This window comes from Sarcophilus harrisii, chromosome 3, assembly GCF_902635505.1.
Source record: "Sarcophilus harrisii chromosome 3, mSarHar1.11, whole genome shotgun sequence".
Lineage (NCBI taxonomy): Eukaryota > Metazoa > Chordata > Mammalia > Dasyuromorphia > Dasyuridae > Sarcophilus > Sarcophilus harrisii.
Window position 1 is genome coordinate 323,749,575 of NC_045428.1, and position 27,271 is coordinate 323,776,845.

The 27,271-nt window shown below is 31.7% G+C and overlaps 1 protein-coding gene across 1 annotated transcript in view; it reads right to left on the reverse strand.

The window, feature by feature from the left end:
• The window catches only part of CNTNAP5 (contactin associated protein family member 5), an 876,250-nt gene that overhangs the window by 407,366 nt on the left and 441,613 nt on the right, over nt 1-27,271 (reverse strand). The window contains exons 9-10 of the mRNA XM_031959885.1: nt 9,395-9,544; nt 6,432-6,603 (exon numbers count right to left, since the gene is read on the reverse strand). Coding sequence (XP_031815745.1) covers nt 6,432-6,603; nt 9,395-9,544 — 322 coding nt within the window. The remainder of the gene's footprint in view (nt 1-6,431; nt 6,604-9,394; nt 9,545-27,271) is intronic.

The window sequence follows — 27,271 nt, forward strand, 5'->3', positions numbered from 1 at the left end:
TCATAAGAATCTCTCTTAAAGGACATTTCAAGATTGCAGATATTTTTCACTGGCTTATCCTGCACCATTGTCTTGGCTTCCTATCCAGTATCAATATATGACTCTCAATTGGGGTGGATGAGCAACTGTACAAGCGAAAAATGTCCTCATTTTCCAAAATCACAGAAGCACAGCATGTTAAGTTGTATAGACTTCATATTTTTACTTATAGTTTCTGAATCAAAGGTAGCTTCTATTTGTATTTTTATATGTACAGGTTAATAAAACCATTCTGCCAAAATATTGATCAACTTTTCTTGTGAAAGCAAGCCATTGAACAGAGTAAGTTGTTTTTTTCTTTATCACAGATATACTTCTCTTTAGGTCAGACATTCAAATAATATTCAGATTTATATTCAACAAAAGACATTCATCTAATTAATACTAACTAAAGTTTAAAATAGATTGTTAATACAAATATAAACTACTCTTAGTCTAATTTTAGCTACAACTCTTTCTGTGGGACTATCTAATTTCTCTCATGAAATATTTCTTGATCTTCACTATTTCAGTCTAATTCCTCTTTCTTCTGAAACTCTATATTACTTAATGTTTATGATAATCGTTTTGCATTTATAGCATAGATCAACATGTTATAATGAATTTTTCAACCATTTTTAGATTATAAGCTTCCAGACGATAAGTATGATAATATCTCTTTTTTATTTCACAAAATAACATCTAGTAGAGGCTAAGCACAATTTGAATATAACATAAATATTATATTTTATAAAATACTGAATAAATGTGATGTACATGGGAGATGTTTAATAAATATTATTTGATTCATTGAAAGGACTTTGTGATGGGTGATAAAATTTTAATCTGAGCGAAGTTCTCCTTGTTTGATGTAAGGGTCAATCATAGGAAACTACAGCTATATTATATATTTTTTATCATTGTTCTGTTTTTCAAACATATTTTAGAGATACTTCAAGCTAGACAGTTGCTAGTATTTCTTAAAAAAACATATAAATATATATGTGTGTGTACATATATATATACATATGTACACACACACACACACATATATATGTATCAGTATAGTATCATGGAAATAGTACTGAATCTGAAATAAGAAAACCTGATCAGATCTCATCTTCCCTGCTTGTTACCAAGATAAATTTGAATAAAACACAAACTCTCTAGGACTCAGTTTCTTCATTTGTAAAATAAGTGGTTTGAATTCAATGATCTTTGAATTCTCTTCTAGTTCTCAATTTATTACTATCCAAAGTGGCTGACTACTATAACAGATGCTTCTGAAATGTCTTTTTTAACTTTCAGGAAAAGTTCTCTAATTAGGAAAAATTTTTCCATGAAGAAACATGAAAAATATGCCCATGAAGAAATTTTTCTTGTTCCACACAATAGATGCTTCCAATTTTGGACAAACATGAAGGAGCAGACATACGGATCACTACAGTAACCTTTTAGATAATATTCTTTATTGAGAATATACTCCTACACCCAATGTGGATTTTAGCCAAAGTGTCTTAAGAGAAGGGTATCCAACATGATATTCACCTCCCCCATTCCCACAACTACCACACACAAACAGTACTCAAAACATTTGGTACTCTGAACAAAGTCTAGAAGAAGCTTGACCAGAGTGTTTGTCAGATGCTGTCTTATGAAAATAATGTGGAGGAAAGGGGATGAGGGTAGTTAAGGAAAAATTCCATTTCCTGACTTCTTGGGTCTCCACAAATAAAATTGCTCAGTATTAGATGTAGATAATTTTATATTTGATTTCATTAACTTTTAATGGAATTAATTTTACAGAAAGTATAATGGAAATAGCACTATTCTATGAAGATTCTTAGATCTTAGTTGGCTCTGTTTCTAAGTTCTTTACCCTCATTAGGGTACATCTGTAAAATGGGAAAGTAAGATTAAATGAACTGTTACCACAGAAAAGTCCATTCCCATTTTTAATGTCCTAATCGTGTTCAACATCATGAGTGTTGAATTCAATAATTTCCTAGGCCATTTTAATTTAAAATATTTTATTATTATAAAAGGTCATAGAAAGTATATGAAAAAATGATGATCTAATAGACCTTTTCTAAGCTACTTTATAAATGCATATTTAGATGTTACCATATACTTAATAAATGCTTTCTGATATTAATGATGGGTTTTTCATAATAAACAAAACTACACACAAAATGCATTAGTGTATAGAATCATTAAAAAAGATCAATTGTTTCCATATAAATTAGGTATTTGACAATTAATTATAAAGCACTGGGGTAATTTTTGTGTGAGATATTAAAAAATATAAGGAGAACTCCCTGATTTCATAGATTGTAGTCTGTTTGTATAGATGAGACTTACCTACATGAAGAAGCAAACAATAGTCATAAGGGACATGTTATATATTTGTAAATGTCACTTAGTATACACATAATATAACATACTACTAATAATAAGGGGTAAGAAATTAAAGAATAGATGGAACACTATATGAGAGATATTTTCATGAAGAATTTGGGATATACATTAGACTTAATGCTTAGCATTGTGCTACTAAGAGAATAGGGAGGTTCTCTTTGATGAGGATAAAACTTAAGATAAAACTATCTACATCCTACAACAATTACGAGGCACACCTACAGTAGAGTACTAGCCTTGAAGTCAGGAAGACATGAGTTCAAATCCAGCCTCAGCTTCTTGACACTATCAAGTATGAATCTGGGCAAGTCACTTAACCCTAAATGCCTCATCAAAAAAAAAATAAATAAATAAATAAATGCAACTGAACAGTACTCTGCCCTCATGTTCCTTCCCAGGGAATAAAAAAGAAGTATAAAATTGGAAGAATAGAATGTTATGTATTAGGAGTTAAAAGAAAGGTCAACGTGAGGAAAATAATGGAGGAGTTTGCCAACTATTAATGACTACAAACTTGAGGCTATTAATAATCAATGTCTTTAATAATAAGATGTGTACCTACCTTGGAGAATGGCATTTCCATAGGATCTATGGGAATAAATTTTATGGATTCAAACTTGGTTCAAGTATAGAATTAGGGAGAGAAAGCAAAGGGGTACTAAAAAGTTGGAGCACAGTAAGAAAACTAGCTTGATTTCTTAAGAGAAACAGTAAAAAAAAAAAAAAAACAACTAGTCTAGGTTAATAAATATGCTATATTTATCATATGATACCTAGGGAAGGAAAGGCAATATAATAAAGCAAATTATATGCAAATCCATTTCTAAGAGAATACATGCTTGAAAAAAAGATCAACTTTTGTAAGGGTCACACTTTACATTATTTTTATTCAGGTGAACTACTGTTAAAATTAACATTAATGGCAGAGATGATAAGGAAATTTGCTGTGGAATAATTTAAAAGTGGAGACCATAGAGAAATATTAATGTCCACACTATTTCATTTTAATAAGTAAAGGCTATCTTATTTCCCTCCTATGTCCTCAAATAAAGTCAATGATCAATTCTGATTATCTGTTTCCAACCAAAACATGTGTTTTTTAAAGTACAATAACTTTCTTTCTCAAAGCTCAGGACCTAAGGCAAAACTCTCTGTCATATCCTAAAGTAAATCCTGAAAATAAAGGTATAATTACATGCACATAATATCTGAATGAAACAAATTCATGTAGGAATTCAGTGTAAAATTAACCTACTTGACCAAATTCTTGAATCTTTTCCTGTCATAAATTTGTGACTAGAAAATGATGGCTAGATTTTCATTTCATCTGTTCTCCACAACATCCTTTCCAAAACCAAGCACTTATCAGGCACTCAAAAGTTATTTGTGGAATTAATGAAATAGAAAAAAAAAATACTGATAATGTTATAGAGTAGCAATCACTATCAAATTCATTATGCTAAAAAAAAAAAAAAAAAAAAAAAAAAAACTTCCTATGTGATTAACCTGCTTAATAAACCCTAGAGTTTTTTTTCACTGTGGCCACTAGAATATAATAATTGCATTTCTTTTTGGTTTTTGAAGTCCATCACAATATAACTACCAACAATTTTAAAATCTTATGCCAATTTTTCCCTCATACACTATACATTCCATTAAAGGTAGCCGATTTACTGTTCCCTGTTAATATTCCATATGCTAACCCTGTGCACTATATTTCCCTAAGTTCATCTCTATGCTTGGAATGAACTTTATGGTTCAAATCAAATACCCTTTCTATATAGGGAATTCTTTCCCAATTTCCTCAGTTTTCTATGTTCTCTCAAAACAATTCTGTATTTTCCTTATAAAAATTTTTCATGGATTAATTTGTATATATCATGTCCTGTCCCTTTCCTTCCATTGGAATATAAGCTCCTTGAGGGCAAAGATTCTTATTTTTGTCTTTATCTTCTTATTCTTTAAATATAAAATCTGTGTATATAGTTGGCAATAAATGTTTCTTTGATGGGATTTATTTGGCAATTCTGAATTCACATTGTACATATGTCTTTATATCTATAGCTTATATAAATATGCATATATTTATATAAAAGCAGGTTCAACTTTGTACTCAGAAGAAGATTTTTCTCTCTAATGAGATTGGAAGTTTTTTTGTTTAAAATTGTTGAAGGAAGACAGCAAAGACAGCAAAAGCTTTTTCTATTTTCTCCTGGCTTCTAAAACAATCAAAGATTCATAGCATTATAGATTTAGACTAAAAAGGGATTTCTAAGGTCATATCCTTCCTCGTTAACTAAGAAGGAAATTGTAGTCCATGAAAGTTAGGTGAATTACTCAGGATCAAAAACTGACTAGGTATCAGAGGCAGAATTGAAACCCATACTCCTTAACTTTAGAGACAACACTCTTTACACTGAATCCAAGTCTTGTTTTTTGTTTGTTTGTTTGTTTGTTGCTATAGTTTGTATTCCATAAGTGTTTGCTACATTAATTTGGTAAAACAAATCACAGGCATCATTTATAATGCCTTAAACAAATCAAAATGATAATGTTGGCTTATTATAGTAGATACTACTTCATGAACTCTTGTCACTCAAACCCAAATTGAATCAAAATGACAGACACACGCAACAACAAAAAAAACCCTCACTCATATTATATTTATATCAAAACAGAATTAACTAAATAAAGTCCTTCCATAGTCATTTTTTCTACTAAATTAAGAAAGTCGTTTCTTTTCTCACGTAGTAAAATGAAATTCAATTATGTACAACAAAATCATATAAAAGTATAGTATGCTTAGCACTGATTTGTATATAATAAAAAGTAATGTGCATCTCCCCAAAGTGTTATGAAGAGAACTCCCATTGGTAAATGTCACTTAGCCATTTACTAGAGAAATGGGTATGAAAGTTCATGAAATATGTCTCTATATTCTGAGTATTACCAGGGATTATCATGGTAGTAATAATTCATTTCAATACTTTTTTTCTTATCCCATTATTCAATACTTTTTTTCTTATTATTAATTATAAATTAATGAGGCTAATAAAACACATATACATACACACACACACACACAAGTGAAAGGAAACACGCAAATCAAGTCCTGCCAAATCATATCACTGAGACTTTAAATTCCCCTGGATAAACAATATGCATTTCTGATTTCTGGTAGCACATTTGTTATTTCCTGGACTTAGAGTACATATAGAAAAGAAGCTGGGAATTCCTGCTTGAGAAACAGAGTAATCTGAGGAGTTTCTTTGAGAATAAATAATTTATTTTTCTCTATATTTCCCCTTATTTAAATTTAGAGATTTTTTTGTCTTGATTGAAAAAGGAGAAATAAATCATACTTATTTTTGTCTCTTGATTCTTCCTAAATTCTGTGTGACAAAATTAAATGCCAGAACTCTTTAGCATGGACCATCTTAGTTAGCTTAAAATAATTGTGTGATTTAACAGGTGCCAACTAAAAGTGATGATAAATATGGAGGCAACCTTTTTATATAGTTTGTTTGTTTGTTTGTTTGTTTTTTACTAAGTTTTTCCAAGGCAAAATTACTATCAGAAAGGCATGTTACCTAGTACACAAAATTGACCATACTCTTAATAAAAAAAAAACAAAAAACAAAAAAACCTTCAAGAAGGAATGAAAAGTTTTGATAGGAAAATTAATTTTCTTCCATCTTTCCCTCTACTTTTAATTTTAAAATAATCAAAAATTGTTTATACATTAAATTTTTATCCTTTCACAAGTTCATATTTTGATATAATTTGCATATCATATTTATTTCAAGTCAACATGAAGAGAGACAGTTAATTTAAACCATTTTTCTTCAAGCCTGAAATCTTTTCAGAAATATTTTCCATTTTGTGACTTTATTATGTCCAATGTGAATAATGCTGGTAGAGTAGAATTGTGTATAAAGAAACCCAGACTTTCAACAGTGAGAATGGGAAGGGGGAGGAGAAGAAACAATAATTACCTGTCTTTGATGCTACACAGATCAATGTGTAAATCACTAAAATTCCCCAGGGAACCTTGCTGTACTGAAATGAGGTCCTTGGGCTGGTTATCAATAAAGATGAGCCTCATGCAGCCTTGGAAAGCCTTAATAGGATTTAAACATTGAGAATCGGTGAAATTGTCTGGGCAACCTATGGGAGAGAGAAAAAAAATTGAAGAATACTGAAATGATCAGTCATTCCTTTGGTGACCTATTGATATAAAGCCTTGAGGTCCAATTATCTGTAGTCCTTTCCATTCACAGCAATACCAATGCTTTTGTTGTAAATACTAGCATTTTCAAGAAAGGGGACAGAAATGGTACAAAATGGGGCACATTTAATCATGGTAAAGAAAAAAAAATATTAAAGAATCTCACAGCACTGCAGCTAATTCCTCTCTTTCATTTTACATTTATTTGGTAAACTTTATAATTCAAATGCATGATGTATTTGATCCAAAGAGAGTTATACATTAAAATACATCAAAATATACATTCCATCTTGAAAAGAGTCTAAATGTTTGTTGGCTTTAATTTTGAATTATACTTTCCATGAATATTGTACTTTAGGTAAGGAATAATTACAAACAATAACAGTCTTAAGAACGATATGCATTGAAATTTAACTGAAATTACAAAGTGACATTAAAATGCAAGACAACTTTCAAACGAATTAGGGATATAAATGAATACTATTATGGTATCATTATAGTCCATGAGGAAAGTTGAATCTACCATTTAAAGTTGTTTTACCTGCTCTCATCTCCTTTCCTGCTAACTCTCCTCCCCTTCCCAATCAGCTATGCTTGTATTTGGTTCACATGGCAAGGCTGTTCCTGACATTTAACTATTTTCTTGCTTAATGCAGGTAAACAATAACATAGGTATTTGTGTGCATGTGTTAACCACAGACCGTAGTCTCCATTATTTTAATAGGTTTAGAGCATATGGCAGAGTAATATTGAAAATGGCAGCAATGAGCCATAAATAATGGGGAATTATTTCAACCACTCCTAATAAATAGGCTCTGCTTTCCCGAAATCCAACAGCTGGTTAATAGCTCATAGCAATACTATAAAATGGAGGAGGATGCTACAGTTTCTAATTGCAGCTGCAGAGAGAGAATTTGTGTAAGTTGACTATTAGTACCTTAGCTCATTTTTCATCTTTCTTAAAGTTGCATACTACATGAGTAATAATTGTTCAAACTCTGCAGTTCTAAAATGAATCTGAGCCAGTGTAGGTCCATTCACCATTAAGACCTACCAAAACTAGCACCTATTCAACCTGGGGGGGAAGGTAAGTGTTTTGCCTGCATGGTTTTGCAGGTGCCAATTAATTATATTAAAATTTAAGTTAATAATAAATAAAAAAATCAATCCAGGACATCTATAAAATATGTTCAAGATACTTTGTTCCCCCTATGTATATATGTAGGATAAAATTGTGGAACTGTTTTGTAGATTTCAGATTCTCTCTTCATTTCCTTTATACCTTCTTTGGGTATCTAGGAGCCTTTTTTTTTTTTAAACATCCATTCCCTGCCTTCAGACTCGATAGAATCCATGTTCAATTAATCTCACCATGGACTATAAACTATTCTAGGAAAAAGAATTCTAAGGTTTATTCCTAAGAATGGAATAAACTATTTTGCTTCTATGTGAAGAATTTTTAGCCCCAGTGAATGGTTAATGGAATATTGGTTAGGGTAAGGGATGGAGAGTAGCAGAATCTTCTTTAGCCCCCCTTGAATTGCTCTAGGAGATGAATTCAGCTGTTTTATTTATGTGTGACATTGAATTTTCATTAAGATATGGTGAATTTTCAAACTTAAAAAAGATAATAACATAAGTTTCAGGCAGAAGCCGAGCAATGTATAAACACTATTTAAAATGTTGTGATTGTACCCTCTACCAATCTCTTAATTTTTAGCTCAAGAATGTACATTGTCATGTTTCATATTGGATGGTATAACAAAAAATTGGATATAGGAGATCAATAGGTAAACTGTTCAATTGCAAATGAAATTGGATCCTACATTAGCCATGAAATTAAAATGAATCTTACCCTTAAATATTATTTACATGTAGACTATAGATTTTGTTTTCTTTTGTTAATCCAGACCTGTCACTTAATTGATATATGAAACTGACTTCCAGGTTAAATTTGTGACAGGAAAAAAAAACCTTAACTTAAGCAATCTAAATTTTAAAATTCCATAATATCTTGGAAAAGTCCTACATAGATGTGTATGAAAAGGAGAAATTATTAGAAATGCTGCCTAAATGAAGGTGTGATAGTAGGATTTGGGAGAATTGTACTTTCTCAATGAACTTTTGGAGTTTTATGTCATCTGAAGGATAACTCAAAAATGTAAATTATCAGTTATCACCTCATACCACAGTGGAGTGATAGAAATGTTAATGACTTTAAGGGGATTGTGTTGCATGTGACAAAATCAATGCTTTGACTTCCTGAGACAGTTAAGTTTTAGTTGAGTTTTTTCTGAATATGTGCTAAGTTTGTCCCAAACGCATAGTAGATAAAGTGTTAGACTAGAAATAAAAAAGATATGAATTCAAATCCCATCTCAGATATTTGCTAACTTTAGGACTCTGATTAGTCACTTAACCTCTCAATATCAGTTTCCTCATCTGTAAAATAAGAAAATAATAGCAACTTACTTCCCATTTGTAAGATCAAGTGAGATAACAGGTAAAGCACTTTTCAAAACACAACATAAATGTTATTCATTATTAGCATTAGTCAACAAGAGCAGCTATTGCTAAATTTACTTTCCACCATGCTCTCAACACAGATTATCTAAATTTTATCTAGTGAAAAATTGTTTGGGGAGAAGCAGGGCAAATAAAAAATTTGGAAAGAAATCCCAAATGTTTGCCTCCCTCTGTGGATTCTTTCTGTAAGTTTGGGTAACATACCTCCAAAATAGTAGCTATTTCCAGAGTAAATTTGTAGCCTAGTGGTTTCATGAGCAGCGGATGCTGCATCATTATCTAGTGTCAAAGTAATGCGGTTCCTTCTGGCATTGATGCTAACTGAATGCCACAGGCCATCATTCAGGTTGCTTCCTGGAAAAGATATAAAACAGGAGAAAAATAATTATTAAAATATTTTAAAATAATAAGCTATATCTTTTCCCTTTCACTAATCTCAAGCTTAAATGCAGTAAAAAGCCTATTTTTACTTTGCTAACCTAATCTGTTATTGAATTTTTACTTGAGGGCAAAATTAGAAAAGAAAAGTGATATTGTGTAGAGGTACATTATGTGAAAAATTACTTGGAAAGCTTTAGGTTTGCTTTCCAGTGGCTGAAACATTATACAAAGTGATATAAAAGCATCATTTTCTAAGTATTGAAACCATCTCATAGACATAAACGAAATTGTCAAATTTGGTAGTCAAATTGTAACTTAGGAAATCATTAAGGATATGCATAGCTGACAGATTCTGATTCCCCACTCATAGCAAGAATGTTGTAACAATTTTTAAATATTTTTAATGGTCTTCTATGTCATCTCAGACTAATGTTAACTTTGGTTACATTGAACATAAGATGGGGGTGGGAGAGATACTTCTCATCTAATCAGAACACTTTTGTAAGATAGTGTTTCATATTGGACATCACATTCTTAAAAGGCCATTGATAACTTAAAGGAGGGCTAAAAGTAGGTGACCAAAATAGTGAAGAAACTCAAACCATATCATATTAACATTCACAAAAGTGACTGGGGATATTTAGCTTTATCCTGGAGAAGAAATGATTTAGGTAAATAGAATCATTTTCTTCAACTATGTGAAGAGTTGTTCAATAAAACAGGAATAATATTTTTCTCATTTGGTCTTCAAGGAGAAAGGGAAAAGTTCTATCCTTAGACCAAGATATATAAATTGAAGGGTTGTCGATTCTGGCCCACTAGTAGATGAAGAAAAAAAGAAAAACTTTTGAACAATTAAAAATGTTTATATTGGGAGTAGCTAAATGGTACAGTAGATAGAGCACTGTCCTTGAAATTAGGAGGACCTGAGTTCAACTCTGACCTCAAACACTCAATACTTATTAGCTGTGTGATCCTGGGCAAGTTTCTTAACCCCTACTCCTCCCCACACACACAGACATTTGCTATATTGTCTTGATAAGAAATGAGTATCTCAGCTAGAGTTTGATGAAGATTAGATGCTCTATTTAGGATGCTTCCAAAACAATTTATGCTTCAGGTAGAGAACTAGTGGATTTCAAAATTTTTCTATTTCTATAACATGTATATGTTACATTTTGAATGACTGATCTTCACCTTTTATGCTAAATATCTCCTGTTTTTGGTAATTAACTTAAAACTTGCATTGATCAATGAAGAAAATATTTGCTTTGAAGTAACCAATTCTGTTTTCCATTTATGTATCTGGAGCATGGGATGATTTCTTTTACAAGTTGCCTGATGGCCATTATTTTAACTTTATAATAGCATTTGTACTTCTAAAGTAGAGAGAGTGTTACTAGGGCTACAATGCCCAAGTTGTGAACTCTCACTTTTTATTTATTTCCAAGCTGCACAGGAAAATCCCAACAAATTTTATATCAGGCTTTTATTCTTTAAGTGATTCTACTACATAGTTGTTGTTTTAGGGAACTTAAGGGAATGAGTTTAATTGGCAATTTGAAGACAAAAGGTGAAGACCCATAGACTATGGTAGGAAACTGAACTACTATTCTGTTTGCTAGACTTGAAGGATCATATTGGTCTCCTTATTTTTAATCATGATAAATTTCAGAGAAAATGTCTAATCTTACAAAATGGAAAAAATGGTTATAGGAATTAGAATTAAAAATTGTTTAAGCTAAAGGAGAAAAAAATCATCAATTTTTTCTATCCATAATTCATAGTTTGCTATATTCTGCCTTAATGTTTTTGTTGATGTGAAATCTCTATTCCAGAATGAATTCCTTTCTCCTCGTTACTCAATAAGTATTTATAGAAAGTTCTAAAACCCAGTTCAATATCCACCTCCTAAAGGATCTTTGTAAATCTGTGCTAGCCTATTAAAAAAATTTTGGTCTTCAGTTATTTCTCAGAAAATTGTCCACTATGTCTTTATTTTCTTCCCAAGTAAAGAGATTTTTAATTTCATATTTATCATTGGATATCTTGTTATTTTCTATGTAAATGTAAGAAGCAATGATCTCTCTCATTCCTTTCCAACTTCAACCAGAACCGTGTCTTTGTTCTATTAGACTCCAAGAGACAGAAACATAGAATCTCAAGTAGGGAATGGTGCCAAGAGGCCATTTCACTCTAACCTTAAAATGTTTACTGTCATTTATACAAAACTGTTGACAAGTATTCAATCTGGCAATATTTACAATTTCAAAGAAAAGGAATACCTCTCCCTTCAAAGACAAATTTTACAGATCAGGACACTTCTAATTTCTACCCCCCATTCTTTGTGTTTAGCAGATATGTTTCTCTTTGGAACTTCCAGTTATTGTCCAGAGTCTTTAAAGGTCATGCAAAGACAAAGCATCTAAGGAATGTCATTCACAAGAGATCATAATACTGGAAGAAAGTAGGATCAGTGAAGAAGTACCCTCTAAGTCTTCATATGTTTAGGTGAAATATTTACAAGCTCTTAATTTGGGTGTGGTATGGAATTAATCTTGGTCTCCCATAGACGAAATTGGTTAGTTTCCTGACTAAAATGTAGAGTCCAGAACTAAAAAAATACTCAAAATCAGGCAAAAACTGAAAGTCATTATCATTACCATTCTTCTGCTTAGTCTTTCTCCCTTAATGAAGTGTGATATAATATTGTTTGTACAAGTTCTGTGACATAGTGCTAATGGCTTTAGGCATTTTCTATGATTGTCCCCCAAGCCTGCTATGCTTTCCTCACATCTGCCCTTCAGCTTCTCTTACTTCCTTCAAGGGTTTAAATCTTGCTTTTCCAGAGTCATCAGAGTTCAGTGGCAAGACATAACACAAGAAGACTAGAGATGGTTCAGTCTGTCATATAATGGGTGCCTAATAAATGTTTATTAAATTTATTAAATTAAAAAGATATGTAGAAGTTGCCCCCAAAGTGTTAAAGCTTTTTAACTTTTTGAGTTAAAACTAAAAATGTATAAATTGTAAAAGTTATTATAAAAATTATTTACATTTCTTAACATTTGTTGTATCAAATTTGAATGATAAATGTTTAATTTTAACAAAATGGATCATCCTATCATTATGCATTGCACTTACAATAGATTCTAGATGACATTCTCAGAAAGATGGAAAGGGGTGGTACACTATTCAAGCATCTGCTATGTTTCAGTCACTCTGCTAAGTACTTTATAAATAGTATCTTATTTAACCTGCACAACACTTCCATGACATAGGTGCTATTGTTACCCCCCATTTAAAAGTTGGGGAAATTGATCTATAGAGAAAGTCCTCTTATTTAGCTAATTACCTTCACCTATTTATCTATCTCCGAGTTTTTCTTTGGGATGATCACATCAAGATTTTCAATAATGTATCAAAATCTCATTACATTTTTAGTTTTAATTTAGATATTTAAGTGTCATTATTACTTTGTGGGTTCCTTCTATATATATATATATATATAAAATCATAAGATTGGGATTACAAACATAACCTTTTCAGTAACTTAAAAGCTGTTTAAGACATTTAAGAAATATCTATACATTTCAAAAATCAACTAAAATTTTAGATCACATAAGACATTTATGTTGAATTTTAATAACATCTATATATAGATAACTATGTGTAGTCATATGTTTATATACACACATGTAAATAGGTGTTATAAATGCACATATATCTTTTTATCTTTATATGGATATATATGTGTAATATTTATTATGTGTATTCATGTTATTATACAGCAAAACCTTTTGTCTTGAACACCTATTCTCATTTTTCACTGACCAGATGTATTTCTAAGGAGTTTCTCACAAATTACACTCTTTGACTTCTTAGATTCACCAATATAGTTCTGCTAAGTTATACGAGAAAGAAACATAAGAAATAGTTTTAAAAAAAAGCCAAACAAAACAAAAACAAGAAAGAAAGAAAAATAGAAAGAAAGACAAATCAAAACAAAATAACAAAATAACTAAGAATTATTCTAATCATTTAAGAAAGATACAGTTCTCCACAGATTCCCATACTATCAATGAGAATACTATATTCTGAATGTACTCATAAAACCACCCCTACACACATACAAATTGCTATCCTACTCACACAAGTTCTTAAATGTTAGAACCTTTATGCCCCTATAACTAACTTAGAGCTTTTGTTTATTATTTAAATTCATTAAATGCTTGTTATTTCATTTAAATATGCAGGGTGTCCCCAAATCCTTTCTATATAATAGTCTAAAAGTGTACAATGACTTTTGGGGTGTCATCTATAAACATCCTGAATCTTCTGGCCAAAGGTGATACAGAATCAGTACATTAAGTGGTAACCTTTCTTCCTAATAATGAACCTAAGCTTATAACAAGTAGTCATATAGAATAGTTATTGTACTTGTAGTCCATACATTTCACCAATCAGAAGATGGATTATTTGAGAGAACAGTCCACTTACACTGATAGAAAGATTGCTACCAAACAGGCTCAAATATCAAATGACTGTTTTTGGTTAAAATGGGAGATTACTACCATTTTCTTTCCCTAATATGGATCTGAAACACCAGCACAGCAAAATTAAAGGTTATACTAAAGACAGAATCTGACATAAAATGTGAAAATCAGTTCCAGAGTAGAAAATTTGGAGGAATAGCAATAGTTTTACATAAAGACTGAGTGAACTCATTTGTAATTGTATTATTAGCTGAGTCCTTACTGATAAATATATATATATATATATATATATATATATATATATATATATATATCAGTCATGCAATCTAATAGTCAAACAATCACTTTTCTGAATAAATAATAAACTTCCTCACATTCAAAACACATTCATTTTTCCAGCTTATGTTCCATTTAACAGTACTCTCTCCCTAGATACAAACTGTCCTTTCTTGTATACCTTTCTTTACTGATGCAATTGTTGGAATGTCCTCCAATTTTGGAATGTCCTCCAGTTCTTTCTTTCCTTTCATCCCTTAGGTATCGACTCAAATATTCTCTCAGGAAGCCTTCTTTACTTTGTAGATCATAAGTTTCCCCTCAGACATCATATATCACTTCCTTACATTGCATCTTTCCCCATAAACTCATTAATTATAAATTTTAAAAGCAACATGCTATTGTGGATAGAGAGCCAGCTAAGGAACCAGAAAAAATGTTTCTTATGACATAGTCTATGACTTTGGGGTAGTCACTTAACTTCTCAGTACTCAAGGCAGCTCTATCAAATTATATGTTACATAGATAATGCCAGTTTGAATTATTAGATTGAATTTCTTTATTTGAGTATTCTCTAAATTCATGAAATCACCAGTCCTATCACAATCCTTATTGTGTATTTTTCTTTGTTATAGTTATTAGAGTTGTTTTATCTCTCTGCTAGACCTTAAAGTTTATGAAGACAGAAATCATTCAAATCTAAACTTTTTATCTTTCATAGCAGCTACCATAATAGTCTGTACTCAGAAAGCAAATAACAAATGCTGGATGAATGAAATAATAACCACAATGGCTTTGTTTTTTACACAGATTTTTTTTTTTTTTGGTAATTGTTCACTTTGAAGAGGTAACTGAATTTACCTGTGGGTGAGGATTGGAAGAAGAATTATCTGAAATTTACTTAATAGGAAAATCCCAAATTGGGTCTTTCAACTCTGAAAACAGTCAAACAGCTTGTTGTGATAGTAACAGTGCTGAACTTCTCTATTTACCCTCACTAATGGAATTGTCTCATCAATGTTGTCTTTGCTAGAACAAGAAAGCATTTAGTTAGTGACAACTTAATTGTAGGAGAGGAGAGAGTTCATAGACTAGTCATGTTTACTTGATGTACAGATGGTAGCTATATACAAATGACTTATATGAAAAAGGATAACATTTTGGGAGCAGCTATGTTAATTACAGAGTTGTAGCCTGTAACCATCTGGATGCCAGTATTAATCAGAATGAGAACTTCTATCATAGGGAGATGTGCTTTGCTCAACCATATAAGCCACTGCTGGGATCTCTATTGGCCTTTCTCTAATTAGAGCTTGCCCTCATCTCCTGTTTAATAAGTATTTGGGATGAATCAGTACCAACTTTTCATTAAAAGATTTCTATCTTTTAGAACTTTTCTGGAATTGCTTTATATGTCTTCTTGGCTGTCTTTGATTGTAAGGGTGTGGGGAGGAAGGGATGTTGGACTTAAAATGTTGTGCTTATTGCTACTAAATGTTTGATATGGTTGTTGAAACAGATAACAAATTAATATAATTACAAAGTTTGAGATTGTAACAGACAAAGTTCAGTCTTAGTTTAGCTTTAATATCTGAGCTTTTCTGAGTTTCAGTCTGAGCTTCAAGTAATTAATTAATTAATTGTATTTTCAGTTAAATATATTTAGTCAATTAAAATGTATTTAGGGAATATAAGATACTTATTTTCTATTGTTCAAAACAAGATAGATTTAAAAAAAAAGCATAAGTTCCTACCAGTGACTTACGTACTAGTTAAATAGACAAGAATGTTGACATAATATAAAGTGGAAAATGATTTAGGGGTGGGAAGGATTCTTAATGTGGGAATTCATATTCAATTAAGAATTCTTTAAACAAACAAAAAAAATCTTTAAACAAATTTCTGAAATTCCATAAACTTGGATTAAAAAAATTACTTCTGGGGCAGCTAGGTGGTACAGTACATGGAGCACCAGTCCTGAAGTCAAGAGGATCTGAGTTCCAATCAGATCTCAGGCACTTAATACTTCCTAGCTGTTTGACCTTGGGCAAGTCACTGAACCCCAATTGCCTCAGCCAAAAAAAAAATTCTTTATTTCAATATAATTAGTTTACTTTCTCATAAACTATATTATATTTTATACATTAAAAACATTATTTTTAGAAGGAATTAATTACCTCCCCAAAAAGTTACTATGGTGACAAGGAAGATCAAAGAACAACTTTAGAAGATAACAATGTTAAAATAGCTACAAACAAATCCTTAAAGGGAGTAGGGGGTGGGAATGGAGAAATGTAATTCAGACAGAAGTCTAACAAGAATTCCTGGAAGAGTTTAAAAAAGGATTTTGAAAATAAAATTGAGAATGATACAAAAATTTATTAAAAGCAACAGTCTGGCAAAAGAATCACCAAAAATACTGTAGAAAATAAGACCTCAAAATCAGGATTGTCCACCTGGTAAAAGAGGCACAAAAAAGTCTGCTGAAGAGAACTACTTAAAAAGTAAAATTGGTCAAATGGGAAAATAGGTTAAAAAAGTACACTGAAAAAAATTCTTAGGTTCTTTTGTGGCTGCAGCTTTTTTTTTTTTTTTTTTTTTTTTTTTTTTTTTTTTTTTTTTTCCCTACCAAAGTGGAAGGGGCACTGTCCCAAACTAGTTTTTTCCCTGCTGTTTTCTCCAGAGCTACTTCTGGGGAATTGTACATTTTTAATGTTTCCAAAGCAGTATGACTATCTTGTTCTCTTCCTTGTATGCCTTAAAGAACTTCCAGTTAATTTTATTGCTGCCATTACTAAGATAATGATGGTGATATCTAGTATATTTTATAGAACTTTTTTTAGGTAGTTAAAAGGAATACAAATAGATAAAACATGTTGTGATTTGATTATGATGGGATAATTTCCAAAAAATTAAATTAAAGGGTGAGAAAGAGGAAAGCACTGGAGTAGAAGGAAAGGGAGAGGTAGACTGGTATAAATTATCTCATATAAAGGAGCAACAAAAGATTATATTACATTTAAAAGTTTTTCCAGAAATAAAATCAATGTAGCTAATATTAGAAATAAAGTAAGAAAAAATTATAGCAAGTGTCTCTGCTAATGTCTCATCTTTGAACTCTATAAAGAATTGACTAATTTATGAGGCTATAAATCATTTCTCAAATGATTCCCAAATGGGAATTTTCAGATAAAGAAATCAAAATTATCTTAGTAACATATAAAAATGTTTTAAATCACTTTTGATTAGAGAAATTCAAATTAAAACAATTCTGAAGTATGATTTCACATCTATCAGATTGGTCAAAATGGCAGAATGTGAAAATGATAAATGTTGATAAAGATGTAGAAAATACCCTATTGGTGTTGTAAACTGTTCCAAATCATTCTGGAAAGTCATTTAGAACTATTTTCAAAATTCTAGAAAACTGTGCAAATTCATTAGTTCAATGGATAGAGCACCAGTCTCATAATCGGGAGAACTTGAGTTCAAATCTGGTCTCAGATACTAGCTAGGTAACCCTGGGCATGTCATTTAGCCCTTATTGCCTCAAAAAAAAAAAAAAAAAAAAAAAAAAAAAAAAAAAGGTACTATGTGTATATGTTCTTATACCCATGACCCATTTAACCCAGAAATACTACTAATCAGTTTGTATCCCAAAGACATCTGGGGAAAAAGAGAAAAGAACCTAGTTGCACAAAAACGTTTATAGACATTCTTTCTGTGGTAGTAGAGGACATGCTAATCAATTGAAAAATGACTAAACAAATTATAGTATATAATTTTGATGGGATATTATTGTTATAAGAAAAGATGATCAGAATAGTTTCAGAAATCCCCTGAGAAGACTTATATGAACTGATACAAAGTGAAGTGATAAGAATTAGAACATTTTGCATAGTAATAGCAATGTTGTTCAATGAACAGTGGTAAATTACTTAGCAATTTGAATCAATAAGATAATCAAGAAAAACCCAATAGATTTATGATGAAAAATGCCATCTACCTCAAAAGTAGGAAGTGATTCAGTATGAATGCATATTGAAACACATTTTGTTTTATTTTATTTTTGATCTTTTGTTGATTTGCTTCTCTTTTTTTCCAAAATGGCTAATATGGAAATATATTTTGCATGACTTCATATATGTAATCTATATCAAACTGCTTGCCTAATCACAGAGGAGGAGTGGAAGCAGGAAGAGAAAGAATTTGGAACTCATTTTTAAAAATCTAATTTAAATTTTTATATGTAATTGAAAATATTTAATGAAATAAATAAAATACATTGAAGAAATACAGTAAATATGAAATTTGCCTTTTTCTGTTTTTTAAAGTGGATGTTTATTTGCCATTGCAATGGGTATGAGAATTAACAAACTTAAGAGTAAAGGAAACTTGTCAGATTTCGGATTTACAGGAACTGGGTTATATTATTTCTGAGTCATATTCCTTTAAGCAAATTACTTAGTTTTTTGATCCTTGATTTACTCATCAGCTTAAGGAGAGGAGAACTGGAATAGATGATCTATTAATTACATTTTTGCTCTAAATGCTATGATCTTATGACCAATCATATAAGTGGTTTGCCCAATTTTGTCAAGTGACAAATCAGAATATGATTCCCCTTTAATTATAGCTCAGTGGTTCTTTATTATCTATCATATAAAACCCAAATCTTTTAATTTTGTTGTAGCTATTCTTTTTTTATATTTTTGTTTGACTTTGTTAAGGTATTTGTTTTTGCCTTCACAGTATGACAGATTTTTTTTTCATTTTCTTTTCTACTTCAAGAATTCTTCAGTTATGAAAAAAAAATTAACATTATATTTTATTTCGATAACTCATCCATCTGTTTCTTACTATTCTTGTTAAGACCCTATTTCAGTCTCTGTATATATAATTGAGCAAGGTCATCTTTTCCCAGAACCAAATCATATATATGTCGAGACATTCTTACTTTTATTATTTTATTATTTGTTTATTATTTAAACAAAAGTAAGGACAAGGACTCTTTTCTTAACTCAGTAAAAAAAAAAAAAAAAATCAACTTCAGCCTTGGGGCATGCATGTCTTCTTATTATTGATCCTCTTGATCCTAATTCAATTTTAGGGTTACCCTAAAGAAGAAGAAAACTAGTCAAAGAAGTCTGGATAGAAATGACTTTCCCTGCTTTAAATGCCTTGAGGCTCTGATTAAACCACATTTTCAGGAGGCTGAGCTAAAGACAGCCCACTTCCTTATTAAATGTCTACCAATCAGAATTGAGTTTTATTTGTCAGGTGAATTCCCTGTCAAAAGGCATACACTTTATTTAAAATGTTTCCAACTGTCCCTTGGTAACTTTAATTACCAAGAGAAACCAATGACCATAAATTTATTTCTTATTAGCTACCTTAATTAACAAATTGATTATTAATTACTTGGAAACACTACCTCTTAGGAGTTTTATTCATGACAGTTATTAAAGTAAGTTTTAAACACTACTTAATAGGCGAAGCAAGTGTGGGCCCAGGATATCAAAAGGAAGTACATTCTGTCAGTAAGAATTGTACCAACATATGGACTGAGGGTGATATGTTTTCATTCTAGATGCCTTGTTTTACCAAAAAAAAAAAAATTAAAATTAAAAACAAGACACAAGTATGTGTTATAAGATCAAATGGGTAACAAGGGACTCCAGTAGATTAAAGAAAACTATAATATTTGAAATAAATGTTTTTAATCTTTGAAGATGACATCAAGCTACATGTTACCCTCAATCCATATCTGTCCCAAGTCTCAACCCCCATAGAAATCATTAATCATGGATCTCAATAAAAAATGATCAGGCATGCATGTTCTGTAATCATATTACTAGGCTACCACATTATATTATAACAAAATATAACAAAGAAATCAATTAGTAAGAAAGTAGCACCAAGAGCATGTAGAATAGAACATTAGACTATAAACCTCAATAAATCTTATATCTTGACAAGCTGACTTTCTTGGCTGCCACTGGAGAACCTTTGCTAGTTATAAGAACATTACTTTACATCAATACCCTGCTGAGTAATTCTGATTATATTTTGAGGAATGGGCTTTTGTTTATATATTCTGGTTAACGATATACAGAGTTCCACTAAAATTTTAGGACCTCTCCATGTTAGCAAAGTCCTCCTTCTACTTTAAAATTTACATATATATTATGATATAAAAAGCACCATTTATTCTAGAAAATTTCTTGTCTTGGGTTGCTGGGTTGCCCACTGTTTCAGGGAGCTTGATCAGTCTATTGAATGAGTTAATCTCATTAACATGACTTTAATTTGCAGATTGTCTGAGGCTGAATTCTTTCAGAAGTGACACCATTATACATATATGATACCTCAACAAGACAACTAAAATTACATAAAACTTTGGTTAAACTTTGAAACAAAGAGGATGATTCTCTAGTATTTTGTAAATAATCTAGTTAGCTTCTATTTTCAATTTTCCTAAGTGGTATAATTGTTTCCCTGCATATTTCCTGAATAGTGGAAAAAGGAAGGAAAGAAATATGTATCTGATAAGAAACTCCTATATGCCAAGCACTATGCTAAATGCTTTACAAAATTTTATCTCTCCCTTTATGCCTCATAACAAGCTTGAGAAATAGATGCTATTATTATTCTTATTTTCCAGTTGAGAAAATGGAGTCTACTAAACTGTTTCTATTCAGTTAATTTCTACATAGTGAGGATACCCGGAGTTAAAATCTGGACAGAAGACTTGGTTCCTCTTGACAAGTCACTATGGCAGCAATCTAGGCTTTGGGAAGCAAAGAAAAATCTTTAGCTATTTAAAAGAAATGACCAGGAAGTTCAATATCTCCCAAATGGAAGAAAATATAGAGTGCAAGAGATATACAACTCAGTTCCTTGCCAGATGTTAGCATAACTATTGCTAAGTAAGAAAAAAAAAAATCTTTCTTCTTTTACTTGAATAATTTTCATAAGGCAGATAAGGGTGGGCAGATGAATTTTTTTTTCTCTTTTTGTCAGGCACTAGGGAAATGTGACAGATTTTACAAGTTTTTCTTCCATTCATAAAACTGTTTTAATGGACTGAGGTGCATTTAATAATACAACCAGCACCTGGATGTTTTGGAGCAAAGTACCACAAGGGCTCATATAATATTAAAATTGCATTTTTAACCTGGGGCCTACAAGATTCCATGTTCAAGCATCTCACCAATAATAAGAGACAATCTGGAGCATTTTTCCCCCTAATCAAGGAAGTTTGAATTTAGACAAACAACTCTGAAATTGGTGTGCTTTTTCATTTGCTGTGATGCTGTGTTTAAAGAACTTCTTAAGTACCACCTTTTACCTGGGGTCTTTTGCATCCCCTTCTACTCCAGAGCCTTAAATCTACCTTATTTGCATTTTATATACAGTTATATGTTGATGTTTTTCCCCTGCTATATTGAGATCTCCTTACTGGTAAGTATAGTTTTTGTTTGTTTGTTTGTTATTGTATCTCCAGTGCTTGGATTTATTTCTCATGTGCATATAAGAAACTTAAAGTTGGATTATTTTATTAGGGGATACTTTTATAATTCTCAGTGATTATCTGAACCCAATTAAAAATATGAAAAAAATTATCAAAAAAACCCACCTTCTGGGTAGAAGAAATTATTCTTATATCTTATAATTTTCACAGGAAGAACCACTCAAATTCATGATCTTAAAAAAAAGTTCACAGTATCATTATATTTCAACCCGTCTACCTGTCTATGGTGTTCTCTTAATTTATGTAAATGAGAAGTGGAGTCAAGATGGTAAAGTATAGGCAGGAACTTGTGGCCTCTTTCCCAAATGGCTCCAAATTCCTTTAAATAAATTTTAAAAATAAATGATAAATAATAAATTTGCTCTAAACAAATTTTAGAGCATCAGAACATCCAAAAAACATGGAGTAGAACATTTTCCAGCCAAAGCCAACTTAGAAGATCATCAGAAAAGGTCTGTAACACCAGGGCGGGAGTCCTGGGGCTGTCCTGAACCCAGCCTCAGTTTGGCCTGAACCTGACATCTGTTAGCAGCAATACTGGTGGTTTCCAGATCTCTCAGCCCAGAGACACCAAGAAGGACCCAGAAGGTTATCAGAAAAAGTCAGTAGAACTAGAATGAGAGCCTAGTCCACAATCCCAGCATAGGCTCAGTCCTAGCCCCAGCATCAGAGATATAGGACCTCTGAATCATCAGCAATGTTGGAATCTTTTGTACCATTCAATCCGGGGATACCAGAGAGGACTTTGAAAGTCAGTGGAGAGGGTCTGTGGCAACAGGGTGGAAATCTGGTGTGAAGTCCCAGGGCAGTACCAGTCTGCGGGGGTCCTGGCAAATACACTTAGACCTTTTTTTTAATTAATTAATTTTTTATTAAAGCTTTTTATGTACAAAACATATGCATGCATAGTTTTTCAATAATGACCCTTGTAAAACTTTCTGTTCCAATTTTTTCCTCCTTCCCCCTACCTCCTCACCTAGATGGCAAGTAGTCCAATACATGTTAAATATGTTTAAATATATGTTAAATCCAATATATGTATATATTTTTAATACAGTTATCTTGCTGCACAAGACAAATCAGATTTAAAAAGAAAAAAATAAAACCTGAGAAGGAAAACAAAATGCAACAAACATCAAGAGAAAGTGTGAAAATGCTATTGTGGTCCACACTCAGTTCCCACAGGCCTCTCTCCATCACTGAACAACTGGAACTGATTTGAATCATCTCATTGTTGAAGAGAGCCACATCCATCAGAATTGATCATCATAAAGTCTTGTTGCTATGTACAATGATCTCATTCACTTCGCATCAGTTAATGTAAGTTTCTCCAGACCTCTCTGAAATCATCCTATTGGTCCTTTCTTACAGAATAATAATAGTCCATAACATTCATATACCATAATTTATTCAGCCATTCTCCAATTGATGGGCATCCACTCAGTTTCCAGTTTCTAGTCACTACCAAAAGGGGTATCACAAATATTTTTGCACATGTGGGTCCTTTTTCTTTCTTTAAGATCTCCCTGGGATATAAGCCCAGTAGAAACACCGTTGGATCAAAAGATATGCCCAGTTTGATAGCTTTTTGATCATAGTTCCAGATTGCTCTCCATAATTGTTGGATCCGTTCACAGTTCCACCAATAACATATCAGTGTCCCAGTTTTTCCACATCCCCTTCAACATTCATCACTATCTTTTCCTGTTATCTTAGCCAATCTAACAGATGTGTAGCGGTATCTCAGAGTTGTCTTCATTTGCATTTCTCTGATCAATAATGATTTGGATATCTTTTCATATGACTACAAATAGTTTCAATTTCTTCATCTGAAAATTGTCTGTTCATATCCTTTGACCATTTATCAATTGGAGAATGGCTTGAATTCTTATAAATTTGAGTTACTTCTCTATTTATTTTAGAAATGAGGCCTTTATCAGAACCTTTGAATGTAAAAATGTTTTCCCAGTTTATCGCTTTCCTTTTAATCTTGTCTGATAAGTTTTGTTTGTACAAAAACTTTTTAACTTAATATAATCAAAATTATCTATTTTGTGATCAATAATGATCTCCAGTTCTTCTTTGGTCACAAATTCCTTTCTCTTACACAGATCTGAGGGGTAAACTATCCTATGTTCTTCTAATTTGTTTATAATATCATTCTTTATATCTAGATCATTGCCTATTTCGGCCTTATCTTGGTATATGGTGTTAGGTGTGGGTCAATGCCTAGTTTCTGTCATACTAGTTTCCAATTTTCCCAGCAGTTTTGTTAAGTGAGTTCTTATTCCAAAAGCTGGGGTCTTTGAGTTTGTCAAACACTAGAGTACAATAGTCATTGACTGTTTTATCCTGAAGCACACTAGATCTTAGAGTTACAGTGGGTCAAGGGCACAACTAACAGTTCCAGTTCAGAAAAGAGTGCTTGTTGTTAGATTCTTGGAAGGATTTATGAAAACAACTGCACAAAATCCCTGAAGTTTGGGACAGGGCACCATTCACCTTGTAAACAGAGCTCTATTTTAACAGAGTTAAAAGCAGAGTAATAGGCTAAGAAAATTAGCAGAAAATTAAAAAAAAAAGTTTCTGACCATTGAAAGTTATTATGGTGACAAAAAGGATCAAAACACATTCTCAGAAGATAACAAAGTCCAAGCTCTTACATCCAAAACCTCCAAGAAAAATAAGAATTGGGCCATGGAAGATCCCAAAAGGGACTTTGGAAATTAAGTTAAAGAGATAGAGGAAAAATTAGGGAAAGAATTGAGAGAGGTTCAAACCAAATACAAAAAACTAATAAGGAGAAGAATGCCCTAAAAAGCAAAATTAGCCAACTGGGAAAAGAAGTACAAAAATTCACTGAGCAAAACAATTCCTTAAAAAGTAAAATTGAGCAAATAGAAACTAATGACTTTATGAAAACTCAAGATGCAATAAAGTAAAATCAAACATAAAAATGAAAAAATAGAAAAAAATGTGAAATAGCTCAGTGGAAAAACAACTGACCTGGAAAATGGATACAATAGAGATAATTTTAAAACTTATTGGTCTACCTGAAAGGCACAATCAAAAAAAGATCCTGATCATCATTTTTCAAGAAATTATCAAGGAAAATTGCCAAGATATTCTAGAGCCAGAAGATAAAGTAAAAATTGAAAGAATCCACCAATCACCTACTGAAAGACATCCCAAAATAAAAACTCCCAGGAATATTATAGCCAAATTCGAAAACTCCCAGATCAAGGAGAAAATACTGAAGCATCCAGAAAGAAACAATTCAAGTTTAATGGACCAGGATAACACAAGATTTAGCAGCTTCTACATTAAAAGACTGTAAGGTTTGGAACATGCCATTCTTGAGAACAATGGAGCAAGGATTGTAATCAAGGACTACCTACCCAAGAAAACTAAGTATAATGCTTCAGGGGGGAAAGGTAGTCATTCAATAAAATGGAAGATTTTGAAGTATTTGTGATGAAAAGTCTAGAACTGAATGGAAAATTTGATATTCACAGGACTCTGGAGAAGCATAAGGAGGTAATCAGGAAAATTATATCATAAGGAACTTAATAAGGTTTATCTATTTACATTCCTACAAGGAGGATGATACTTGTAATGCATTAGAAATTTCTCATTATTATGGCAGTCAGAAGGAGTATATATAGACAGAGGGCATGGGTGTGACTTGAATATGAAGGTATAATATCTTTTTTTAAAAGTGATGAAATTAAGAGATGAGAGAGCAATGTATTGGGAGAAAGGGAAAGGGAGAAATAGAAAGCTGCAAATTATCTGCCATTAAAAAAAAAGAGGCAAGAAAAAGTTTCTATAAAGAAGGGCAAAAGGGAAGGAGAGGGTAAGTAAGTGAACCTTACTCTCATCAGAATTGGCTCAAATAGTAAATAATATGCGTCTCAATAGGGGTATGGAAATCTATCTTTCCCTTCAAGAAAATAGTATGAGAATGGGGGGGGGGGGGGGGGGGGGGGGGGGGCGATAATAAAATAGAAGGCATATTGGGGGAGGGAGTGGTCAGTAGCAAAACATTCTGAGGAAAGAGGGTGAAAGAAGAGAGAAGAAATGGGCGGAAATGCAATTAGCAAAATCAATTGCAAAAAAACATTTTTTGAAACAAGTTTCTCTGATGGAATATTAATGTTCTCTGGAAAATGATGAGCAGGATGCTCTCAGGGAAAAAAAAGAAAAGAAAAAAAAACAAAAGAAAAACCTGGAAAGTGCTTTATAAACAAAGTGAAATATCAATGTTCTGGGAGGACCAGCTCTAAATAACTTTTTTATTCTCAGTAGTATAGCCATCTACAACTACTCTGAAGGAGTTATGATGAAACATACTATCCATACCCAGAGACAGAAGTGATTGAATCTGAATATAGATGGAAGCAATTTCTATTTCTCTATCTCACTTTTTATTTTTTATTTATTTTTTTCTTGAGGGTTTTTATTTTCATTAGGGTGGAAGATCTATGTTTTCTTTTATAAATTGATTTTATTGAAAAGTTTTGCATAACTTCACATGTAATTTCTTAATTGTGAATGGGGAAAACTAGAGAAACTAGAACTCAAAGAGCTTAAAAAGAAATGTAAAAAAAAATTTTTAATGTAATTGGGGAAAAATATTAAATAAATAAAATTTTCAAAATTTATATAAATGTATAAGACATTTAGTATAAGTATATAATACAACTGATCTTTTAATCTCCTACTTCAACCTTTTATTCCAAAGGATTTTTCCAGAATCCACCATGGTCTTTCTTTCCCTCAAGTTGCAGCCATGCTTTTTCCCTGACAGAAGATTATGCTTCCTTATCCACAATTTAAATTGTATTTTCATTGCAGTTTCATTCACCTCTATGTGGCCATCTTATGCCACTACCCCACTGATTCGTCATTCCTCTGCACTTTTATCCATTTTCCATATGACTTATTTTAAGACAATTTAGCAGTAGAAGTTTCTGTAAGGAATGAGCCAAATATTACATTTATTTTTCTTTTGAATTTTTTCTCAGAACCTATCATGGTGCTATGCACATAACACTTATGTCAATACTGTAATACTTTCATGGATTTGTGTTTTCATCCTTGTTGGTATTCATTCCATCAATGCACTGTATAACTTTTAAGTTTTAATAGATAATCTTCAAGAATTTTGTAGCCAAAAAATTCACTACTCTATTGACAAGGGGATGAAATGGCTCCTTTCAATAAGGTGGTCACCAGAAAATAGATATATAATCCATCAGTAGACAAATATTCAAAATCTTTTCAGCTTTATAGGATCTGCCAGATCACTCTGCTAGGATAGATTTTAAGAGTTCTATATCAATTTTGCATCATAGGGAAGGATCAAAGTAGGACTTTAATGGACAGAAATAA